At 38.5% G+C, this 12,015-nt stretch overlaps 1 protein-coding gene across 5 annotated transcripts in view; it reads right to left on the bottom strand.

Moving 5' to 3' along the window:
* Nucleotides 1–10,234, bottom strand: part of LOC132404122 (calcium/calmodulin-dependent protein kinase kinase 2-like) — a 90,445-nt gene extending 80,211 nt beyond the window's left edge. For all 5 annotated transcript variants that reach the window (XM_059988175.1, XM_059988174.1, XM_059988176.1 and 2 more), the window contains exons 1-2: nucleotides 10,098–10,234; nucleotides 6,310–6,877 (exon numbers count right to left, since the gene is read on the bottom strand). In XM_059988175.1, the coding sequence (XP_059844158.1) occupies nucleotides 6,310–6,825 (516 nt within the window). In that variant the 5' untranslated portion in view covers nucleotides 6,826–6,877; nucleotides 10,098–10,234. The remainder of the gene's footprint in view (nucleotides 1–6,309; nucleotides 6,878–10,097) is intronic.
* Between the last annotated feature and the right edge of the window lie 1,781 nt (nucleotides 10,235–12,015).

The following is a 12,015-nucleotide window of genomic DNA, read 5'->3' on the forward strand; positions in this document are numbered from 1 at the left end:
GCAGGGGTGACTATGATTTCTTCTGTGCGTCGTCATGCCCTTCGCTCTCTGTGGAGTGTTGTATTGTAGATCTCATCCACCCAGTCCACTGGAGCTTATTTCGTATTCTAAGACAGACAAGTCCCTATTTAACTGAGGTGCGCTGCTGTCACAAGCAAATAATTACTTGGAGCTACAGGTGAGAGCTGAGTGTCCAGTGGGGGCCAAAGGTGCGGGAATTGCCCCAGAAAGGACACAACAAGCCACGTCACCAGAACTGCTACCTCTCCCTGGACATCCCATACAACCGAATTCCATTTCTTGCCAAACATCAGTGAAAAATACGTTACTTTCTGAACACTAGTACATGCAAGTGAGACTATTTAAAAATGTCTGCTGTAAACACAATGTAGTATCTAACTGCAATACAAGTGCACTTATCTGAATTTCACTATTTAGAGATTGTTTGACAAGTCTCCTGCCCCAATTAAGTGGCATAGTATCCCTAGTAAATGAAGGGAAACCTGGCTATTTTCTTGATTAGTTTTTGTTTTTTATGTGTTGTCCCAAATAAGCCGCTGTCCCAATTAACTGATACCCACTGTATTTCACACTAAGAAATTCATGTACAAATAATAAAAATGTATTTAATTCTATAGCCTATTGCTAATATATTAAAAACACTAACTTACTGGTAGTTCAACATATATTTTATGAAAGAAGACTTCCGTAGAAAATAAAATAAAATCCTTTGATCTGATCTGGCGCAACCAGTTTGAACTTATTTGGGAAAACCCTAAAAAACAAAAACTAATCAAGAAAATAACCAGGTTTCTCTTTGTTTATTTCAGACACTATGCCACTTAATTGGGACGGGAGACTACTGCTGAACATTTTCTAAATGGCATCAGATAAATGCCCTTGTGTGGCTGTTAAACACTACACTGTACTTAGAGCAGTCTTTTTAAATAGCCTCATTTGTGAGCCTGCCTACTACATCCCAATTTAAATTTCTTTTTAGAAATTTGAAATACTTAAAAACAGCCTTTCTCCATGTTCTTTCCAGAAATTGACTCCTGCTATTGTACAGTGGCGAAGCTCTGCTAGCATTTACAGGTACTATTTTTTTCATGCGTGAACCTAGATTATTGTACCAACAGCCATCATGGCTACTCATTCATCAACTTGTTTTGGAATTTGCTCATGTAGTCAAGAATTAAAACACTTTTTTGCTCTAACCCTTTGTAGTTACAGAATGTCAAAGGCAACACTGTCAGTCCTGCCAAAGGTTTTTGACCCGAAACGTTGACTGTGCTTTTTTCCTCAAAGATGCTGCTAGGCCTGCTGAGTTCTTCCAGCATTTTGTGTGCATCGCTCGGATTTCCAGCATCTGCAGATTTTCTCTTGATCGTCAGGTCTGTAAATGCTTCAAGATGGTGTCTTATAGCTACCTTAACTGTAATTAAGGATGAGGAATAAATGATGGCCTTGCCAGCGAAAACCACTACACAAGAAATAGAAATAAAAGAAACAATACCTAGATTATCTAATTTAACAAAACCTGGACATGTAAAATGCCAAATCTTCCATCTTGTAAGACTAAATGTTACATATAATTAATTCTGCCAATGCAAGCATCTGTAGTTATTGAAATCTGGAGCAAAAATATCTTCTATCAGATGTTAATTTTTCACACATTAACCCTGGATGTCCAACTTTTTAGAATAAGTTCAATCACATAACTAAATAACGAATGAACAGTGGACAATGCCACAGAAAAAAAGGACATTCAGACTTTTACTGCGTAAAAGACTTTCGATGTATGTTCTGAATTCAGTTTCTCCATAGGTGAACAATATACTTTATTTAGTTGCTTTGGATCCACAGCTATTAAAACTTAAGTCAATCTGTCTTGAAAATATCAAATTGCTTCAATATCTACAACTCCTTTAATGAGAAAAAATGCCTTAATTTTATTCTTAAAATGTCTAGTTCTCAATAAACTGCCCAGATACAAAGTAGTGTAGTTTCTATACACATCTCTACACATATCATTTAACCCTGATTCCAACCCCCTCCTCGCCCCCCCCCCCCCCCACCAACCTCCCCCAATTTTTCTTCCTATCTGTGTTATGGCTGCTTTTGGACTAGTTTGATTCTTTGGCCATCACTGGTTCTCTAATTCACAAGAACTTTGCTGTTTTTTCAACTAGACCAGTACCACCCTACTTCAACCAGTCAATTGGTAAAAAAATATAACAATGGGGATGGGGAGCATAAAACTAATTATTTTGTGCTATTTAAAATGATTATCTCCATCTTTCTGCTTGATTGCCCACAGTTATAAATTCTTTGCTATGCTATGTTGGTTGCAAAGAATTATTCCAATGAATTTTGTTACTTATCCTAAATACATCATAGGTCACCCCAATAGTATGACTTATCAGATTACAGCCCAATAATTTAAAATTTGTGATAGTGCATTGGCAAGAGGGAAAGAAAAAAGTATGGATCATTTAAACAAATGAAAATTCCCTATCTGGAATTGTTTCCACCACTCCAACACAATTTGAATTTCACATTTTTCCATAGAACCACCCATCTCACAGAGCCATCCATCTCTCAAAGGCCTGACATCTTCCATCCATAGTCACAAACTTAAACAAAAAGATATTTAACTTTTTCTTCCTAGAGTCAGATTTTCCCCACTTCCATTTTAATCTCAGGCATAAATTGAATTTATTTTTGTTAGATGAAGCTTGACAGTAGCAGCAAGAACGTTGAATCCAATGAAGTGATTCATGATTCATTTAATGTGTGAGATTTTTCTGATTTCAGAACTGAGACTGTATGGGGGACAACTTGATTTCATGACAACTAGGTGGTAAATCTCATCAAATATGTATACATTATCTATCAGCAATCACTGTACAGTGAAATATTTGGAGGAATGTGCAAGACTAAGTGCTCCAGTGACAAAATAATTTTATTTCAACCTTATAACTGCAGAATAATGGGTCTCTTCAAAACAGGACATACGCAGTGTGGCATCACAGCCACTATGGTCGATATGATAAAAGAGATTACCAGTCAAATTCATTCATCACTTTCACAACACCTAGTAGAAAACTTAACAAAATTTGCCCGTCAGTAACTGACTCAAGGGACACAACAAACTACAAGAAGCAGTTTTGTTTCATATGTTTTATATGTACTGACAATTTAATGTTACCAAATTGGCTCCACTGGTTGCGTTCTTTGTCAGACTGCACAGTACAAGCATTTACCAAAGGTCTGAAAATAAAATTGCATCAGAATTCTCCATATAGCAAAATAAATGTAGCAGCTCATTTCTGGAATAATTTTATAATTTTAACATTATATAACTGCACATATTGATCCCAAGAAATTTTTTTTTTAATTAATGGTGACCATTCATCCTTTGCCCTCAACTTTGGAAATCCCATAATTCACATCAATTCTTTAATGAAGACATTTGCACACTTGTCACCTGAACTGGAATAATATAATGATGAAAAGTAGAATACTTCTGAGAAACTAACCTATAATTACATTTTTAATATGACCTCTACTTCAATGATTTTGAACAGATACAGTGGCATACAAAAGTTTGGGCACCCCTGGTCAAAATTTCTGTTACTGTGAATAGCTAAATAAAAGATGACCTGATTTTCAAAAGGCATAAAGTTAAAGATGACACATTTCTTTAATATTTTAAGATTACTTTTTTATTTCCATCTTTTACAGTTTCAAAATAACAAAAAATGAAAAGGGCCCGAAGCAAATGTTTGGGCACTCTGCATGGTGTACTTAGTAACACCCCTTTTGGCAAGTATCACAGCTTGTAAATGCTTTCTGCAGCCAGTTAAGAGTCTTTCAATTCTTGTTTGGGGGTGTTACGTACTCGTGACACATGACAGTGGTACCCTTGTCACGTGACTGGGGTTGAAGCTATACTGGACTTGAGGTAATGGTCTTGTGATGGTGGAGTGATGTCATTTTCCTGCCAGTAGAGATCATGTGACAGGTTTTTTTTACAGGTTATAAAAGGAAGACCCCACCCTGTGAGGGGGGGCAGTTCGTGGCTGGATTTGCAATGTTGACTTCATGCCACTGTGTGATTTAATGTGATGATGCAGTTTAGTTGAAGGATGAAGTTTTTATCTAATGCCTAAAGATTAAAAGGTCATTGCCAGCAGTTTCTTTACAATACTGCTAGTTGAGAATCAGTGGAGAGTGAAGATCGGAGTTCGGGAGTTAAAGATCGAGGAGAATCAATTTTCGACGGTGAAACGGGTTCGACCTTGTTTAATCCTTATTCAGAAGGAATTCGTTGACTGTTCTCGTGTTAATCTCTGCGGGATAGCAGAAAAGATAGAGGACAGTGTGATAAAGGAAAGGTCAGTGCCTTTAAGCTGTTACGTTTCGTAAATTCTTCGTGGGAAAAAGTTCGACTTGGGGACTGAAGCAAAGCGATGTGAAAGAGAATTTAAGTCGTCTTAAAAACTCTCTCCCTTAAATGGACTGTGAGCATTTTGAACTTTTGGCAATACTACTTTAAAGAACTGTTTTTGCAACATCGCTTTAAGAACTGTTTGAGCTGCATCGCTTTAAGAACTGTTTAAGCTGCTGCACAGCAGCTGATTTCCAGTTACGTTAGTGTTTGTTTACTTTTGGGGGGTTTGTTTTCAGTGTTTAATATACGTGTTATTTGTTATATAAGCCCTTGCCTAACTCATATATTTATTGTTGCCTGAATACGTAACAGGGAATTTTCGCCCATTCTTCCTTGCAAAAGGCTTCTAGTTCTGTGAAATTCTTGGGCCGTCTTGCATGCACTACTCTTTTGAGGTCTATCCAGATTTTCGATAATGTGTTAGTCAGGGGACTGTGAGGGGCATGGCAAAACCTTCACCTTGTGCCTCTTGAGGTAGTCCATTGTGGATTTTGAGATGTGTTTAGGATCATTATCCTGTTGTAGAAGCCATCCTCTTTTCATCTTCAGCTCTTTTTTTTTAAAAACAGACACTGTGATGTTTAATAGACAATAGGTGCAGAAGTAGACCATTCGGCCCCTCGAGTTTGCACCGCCATTCTGAGATCATGGCTGATCATTCACTATCAATACCCAGTCCCTGCCTTGTCCCCATATCCCTTGATTCCCCTATTCATCAGATATCTATCTAGCATTCCCCTATCCATCAGATATCTATCTTGTATGCTTCCAGAATTTGTTGGTATTTATTCATTTGAATTCATTCTTCCCTCTACCAGTGAAATGTTCCCCGTGCCACTGGCTGCAACACAAGCTCAAAGCATGATCAATCCACCCCCGTGCTTAACAGTTGGAGAGGTGTTCTTTTCATGAAATTCTGCACCCTTTTTTCTCCAAACATACCTTTGTTCATTGCAGCCAAAAAGTTCTAATTTAACATCACCAGTCCATAGGACTTGTTTCCAAAAGGCACCAGGCTTGTTTAGATGTTCCTTTGCAAACTTCTGTCACTGAATTTTGTGGTGAGGATTCAGGAAAGGTTTTCTTCTCATGACTCTTCCATGAAGGTGTTATTTGTGCAGGTGCCGCTGCACAGTAGAACAGTGCACCACCACTCCAGAGTCTGCTAAACCTTCCTGAAGGTCTTTTGCAGTCAAACAGGGGTTTTGATTTGCCTTTCTAGCAATCCTACGAGCAGTTCTCTTGGAATGTTTTCTTGGTCTTACAGACCTCCACCATTCCTGTTAACTGCCATTTCTTAATTACATTAAAAATTGAGGAAATGGCTACCTGAAAACACTTTGCTATCTTCTTATAGCCTTCTCCTGCTTTGTGAGCATCATTTATTTTAATTTTCGGAGTACTAGGCAGCTGCTTAGAGGAGCCCATGGCTGCTGTGTGTTGGGACAAGGTTTGAGGAGTCAGGGTATTTATAAAGCTTTGAAATTTGCAACACCTGGTCTTTCCTAATGATGACTGTGAACAAGCCATAGCCCTAACAAGCTAATTAAGGTCTGACACCTTGGTAAAAGTTATCTGGGAGCTCAAATCTCTTGGGGTGCCAAAACTTTTGTGTGGTGCTCCTTTCCTTTTTTTCAACTCCAAAATTGTACAAAACAAAAATAATATACTAATCTTGCTTAAAACGTTGAAAAGAATGTTTCATCTTTAACTTTATGACTTTTGAACTATTCACAGTAACAGAAATTTTGACCGGGGTGCCCAAACCTTTACATGCCACTGTATTTATTTCATGTAAATAGAGTGCAAAATACTGTTTTGCTATGTTACCACATCAATGAAGGTGTACCTACCTGCAGATCTGTAATTGACACTCTGTGAGACTCAACTGTTGGCCGACGAGGCAATCGAGGAGAAGAATGTGGTGATGTAATTGGAGAATATGGTAAAGAAGGATAAATATAACGTCCATTAATGGTTGAGCAGCTTCCAGATGACTGTGTCAAATTAGATCTTTCTTGAAGAGATAGCTTCCGATCTGACATATTTAACCTAATTCTAGGTATTCGGACATCTTCTGACTGAGCTCTTTCTAATCGTCCTGCAGATTTATCACAACATGGTCTGATCTCTTCATTACTGTCTTGCATAGGTTCATCTTCCAGCATTTCTTCTCCATTTTGTCCTAGCTCACCGCCAGTGACGTTCTGATCACATTCAGTTACAATAATGAAAGACTCCATACCTAAGTCAATGTTTAGGGATGATAGACCACTACTAATATCTGGCTGATCGACGCTGTTACCACATTGTTCATCCTTGTTAATAGGCTTCCTAGCAGTCGATCTGCTTGAGACACATGATGACATGATGTCCTTCTTAGTATCATCCAAATGGACAGGTCACATGACCTAGCGTTGCCTAAACAAATAATATAAGCTGGTTAGAAAAAATATTTAAATCACATTAGCTATTGATGAATTATCCAGTGAGGACTACTATCAATTGTAGTGGAAATATCTTGCAACTTGAAATCAGTCCCATAGTAAAGAAATGCTCTATTCAGTTATTAGAAACTCAGGTTTCATTTTATTCAACAATACCATGAACGGCAAAAGGAAAAAAAAAGTGCCCACATCATCCGGAGAGGATCACAGCAAAATTTGATAGTAACTATTGAAGTTCTTTTTCTTACATTAAGGGTCAAAAGATGTATTTGGCCATTAAAGAATGTTGATGAAAAGCTTAAACATGAATGATGGTATACAGCAACAATGCTAAATCAGTATTTTTAGTTGTCTTAGTTCATAAATTTAAAGTTGTCACCAAAATGAATGGTCAGTGCTAAAATTGTTAATATTAAAACTGATGAGCATATTGGCATACATAAATTAGGAATATTGAAGTGCAGTGTATGATATCAGTTTGAGAGTCACTAAAGAGGACATGTATACTTCCTTAGCTTTAACTCTGATCTCATTTAATGTCTGTTCTTTGTCAATGTCAATATCTAGTTCTTAATAATAATTAATAATACTGCATGGAATTACTAAGCACACTATTTGAGAGACCGGACCCGTCTCTCGGTTTCTTTTCGCACTACCTTACTTTCCCTTTTCTATTTTCTAATTATGATTGATCATATAAATTTTTAAAAATTATATTTACTTCGATTTGTACTCCAAAGAGTGCGAAGCGCAGAATCAAATATCACTGTGATGATTGTACGCTCTAGTATCAACTGTTGATGACAATAAAGTAAATAACGTATGGAATGTTTCATATGATGCTAAACAAAAAGCTTTTCACTATATCTTGGTACACATGACAATAAAAAACAATACAAACTTCCTTGTTTTTTAACCATAGTGCAAAGGAATCTAGTTATTTTCAAGATTCCTCGCCTAAGCAATGTTGTTTTTCCTATAAATGTATCTTTAAAGGATACATACTCAAGCATGTTACAAAATATACATCCATTGTTAGATGCTCCAATACTACTTACAACATATTCATGTGCATGCAAATATGGCAAATAGCATGATCCAAGAGAAACAATTGCTACTAGATAATGTGCCCACTTCCACTTTCGTTTCCTTATTTTGTAGCTTCATCTCTCAGACAAAGCTTTTCATGGCAGGTTACAATATTTGTGGCATTAGAGAGCATAGATTAGCCTTGAAGGTAAATATCAAAAAATGTTAATTGCACCTCCAAGATCAATACAAAATGTATTTTAATAAATAATTGAAATTGATGTATACAATTAAGTAACACCAAATCTTTTGACTAAAAAACATTTTTGCACCTTTTTTTTGATACTTTTCATCTTCCCCTCTCTGAAACAGAAAATGCAAGGAGTTCCTATCTTATAAACACAGTAAGTCAGCACTTGTTCTCCAATGATCTCATCACCAATATCCAGTTCAGTTTCAACAAAATTACTGAGTTCTTGACCTAATTTTAGCCTTATATCAAATACTGACAAAAAAGCTCAGCACAGTGGGAGAACATTCACCTTCTGTGATGATTCAGGAACGCCACTTACTTTCACATTCTCGTGCAATTTGGGTAATAAACTAGGGACAGGGAACATCCAAATCCTAAAAATGAATTAAAACACTGCAGACTGTAGGCTCATTTAAAAAAAAAATTCTCTGAAATATAAACTGGCGGATAATTTGGAAACAACTCTCTAACAAGTACCGCCAAAGACTCTGTTTATACTGCATAGCTTAGTAAATATTTTTATGCCTGTAAAACACTTCAATGTTTCAATAAGTTTTTGATAGCAAGTAACTTTTATGTTTTTACAATGTTTAGAGCAATAAAGTACAGAACATGCCACTTTGGTCCAACTCCTACATGTTACACAAGTCATCCACGCTGACCAAGGTGGCCAAATCAGCCTGCATAAAGGCTACTTGCCTGCATTTAGCCTTTAATTCTTTCCTATCTGTATAATTATCTCAATATTTTTAAAATGTCATTATTGTAAATGTTTCAAATACTTTCTCTGGCAAGTCCCTCAATATTAGTACTATCCTTAGACTACTGGAAGAATCTGCTGCTCAGGTCCCTTTTCACTTTAAAATCTATGCCTGCAGATTTTGGTTCCCTTTCCTTCCATGTCTATGCATATTTTTATGTTCAGCATTTTCACAGCAAAACTACAAATAATTGCAAAGTTTTTTTTGCTACCTTATTTATGGACGTTGATCTTTTAGCCAAGCACATCGTTTAGTCTCAAAGTTTTAAAATAACTCAGTTATTTTACCCAGTTGACCTCAAATTTAATTGTCCCTTGGGGAATCGTGGAAGTACGATGATTTTGGTTAGTGCGTCTTAATGAAGTGTAACTGAACCCCCATTGGAAAGCTCTGATAAAGCAGTGAGCTCAACTGCCTCGGGAGGATTAAATTGTGCAGATTAATATTACCTTCCCGTTGAAACAAGGCGATACAGAAGCCAGCAGAATTAACAGGTAACATAAAATATTACTTCAAAGGAGTTATATAATTATATAAAAACAAGTTCCAATGTGTTTAATTCATACCTTACTGCGCCTCGAGATTTTTATTTTAAGACTTTGTTTTTGAAGATAATTTAAATATGAACAGGGAACACCCACAAAATTATTGCAAAAATGAAACGTACGTTGGCATTGAACATAGCGTTCAATATCAACGCATGGTGTGAATGAACAGCGAGACCAGAGAGACCTGACAAACAGAGCAGAGATGATCTATTTGTAAAGCTTTCCAGCTGCAATTTCCTGGGCGACAGGCACGGCCTCGGTAAGGAGACCAGAGAAAAATTCTAGGCCTGAAACAAAGACCCCTCCCTCCCTCTCTCCGTCGCCGTCTCCCCGCTAACTTAACAACATGCTTTGTTGGTGCTACCAGCCAGATTTCGAAATCGAAGTGCAAATCACTGGCAATTTTCTGCGCCCACAACCTCCAGTCCAGCGATTTTTTTTTTAAAAAAAGGACGTCGGAGGATGCTGCTGGATTCCTCAGTCAGGGGGTTCGAAACTACACCAAGTCCTTCCTGCTGCATCCTGTAGTCAACATCCCGGCTGCCGGGAATGTCAGACACCGGGATAGACGTCAGGTTTCCGAGAACAACGGCCTGACAATACCTTCATGGCAGTTCCTTGAACTGCCCGTCCGGAGCCCTGGGCGACGCGTCGCTCCGCCGCAACCGACGGCAGCAGCTCGCGCTCCGTCAACCGGCCGTCCGCTCGCGCTGCGACGCTCGCACTCGCGGCCAGACAACGGGGGCTGATTGACATTTGCTTTTGCCAATTAGCAGCGGGCTTCCACGCCGTACAGGAAACTTCAGAGGAGGGATGAACCACGGAGAGGTTGTGTGTGGGGGGGGGGGGGGGGGGAAGAGAGCTGAGGAACCTAAAATATTTCAGGCAGCACCTGAAATTTAACATCTCAGAGTGACGACCTTCCACCTGAGAGAGCAACCTTGAAGTCTGCAAAAGAACATTTGAAAGTTGGCGTGGCTTAGCCAACCAAATTAGAAAGCTGAAGTGAATGTATCAGTAACTTTCAATAGGAAATTTATTGTGCTTCGGGGAAATGGTCTAGTCAAAGTGGCTATTACAGAGGCGTCGGACTAGTCTCTGAGCAGATGTGCCGTGGTAGAGTGAACAACTTTCATGCCGTACATCCAGCGTCCTGATAAAAGGGTCTCGGCCCGAAACGTTGGTTGTTTATTGTTTCCCATAGACGCTGCCCGGCCTGCTGAGTTCCTCCAGCATTTTGTGTGTGTCGCTTTGATTTCCAGTACCTGCAGATTTTCTCGTGTTTGAGATCCATGCAGATCAATTCACTACAATGGAATGAGACAGTGCAAGGGAAAATAATAACAGAACTCAACATAAATTGTTTTGGTGCAGATAAAATGCAGTGCAGGTAGATGTAAAGTGTTAGGTCACAACAAGGCAGATGGAGGCAAGAGTCTGTCATACAGTAGTAGGAAACCATCCAATATTCCGACAGCAGAATAGAAGCTCTCCTTGAGTCTGGTGTTATGTGCTTTTAAGTTTTTGTACCTTTTGTCCAGTGGGGTTGGAGGGCTGAGGAGAATGTTCAACTGGGTGGGATCTTTGATTGTGCTGGTTGCTGTACTGAAGCGGCGAGAAGTGCAGACGAGTCCATGAAAGGTAAGTGGGGTTCAGTGATAAGCTGCGTCCACAAGTCTCTGCAGTTTCTTGCAGTTGTGGGCAGAACACTGTGATGCTTCAGGTTAGGATGCATTCTATGATGCAACCATAAAAATTTGAGGGTCAAAGGAGACATACAAAATGTCTTAGCCCCTCCCCACCAGGAAGTAAAGGCACTGGTGATACCAGAATGCTCATTTGTTGAACTTATGACACAAAATATTACATAGCACCTGCATTCATTTCACCAACTAGCATAAGAAATGACTTTGTGGTTCTTTTCATGTTAGATTTCTCAAATTACTTTGGAATGATTTTAGATTTGTTTGCGGACACTAGCTGAGAAAGAGTGTAAAGTATAAACTGGAATCAGCACATTTCTCTGATTAGCTTGCATTAGCCAGATTATAGATGCTTATACCCAACAGCCAGGAGCTATATGTCATTCTTGGGTAGTAAACACAAATTGTGTTGGAGTTTAATTAATGATGGAAGTGCTGAAACCAGTAGTTACAGATGGTTCCATCCTTGCATATATCTTTCCATTCAAAAAAATTAGCATGACACTCAAGAAACTCCCAAGCTACCACTTTTACCCCAGGAACCATTTACAAACGTATAATGAGCAGACAATATTCTTAAAGTTTGCAGTTCTCTAAAAATAAATCAGCTTGTAAAAAGAATTGGAGTCAAGACTCGAAAACAAATTGTCTACAGATTAGCTGTCTCAGAGTTGTTGAGCTCCACAACACAGAAACAAGTCCTTTGGTCCATCTGATCCACACCAAATTGTTATTCTACCTAGCCCATTGACCGACATCTGGACCACAACCTTTCATGCCCCTCTGATCAACGTACTTATCCCAACTTCTCTTAACTG

This window comes from Hypanus sabinus, chromosome 13, assembly GCF_030144855.1.
Source record: "Hypanus sabinus isolate sHypSab1 chromosome 13, sHypSab1.hap1, whole genome shotgun sequence".
NCBI lineage: Eukaryota > Metazoa > Chordata > Chondrichthyes > Myliobatiformes > Dasyatidae > Hypanus > Hypanus sabinus.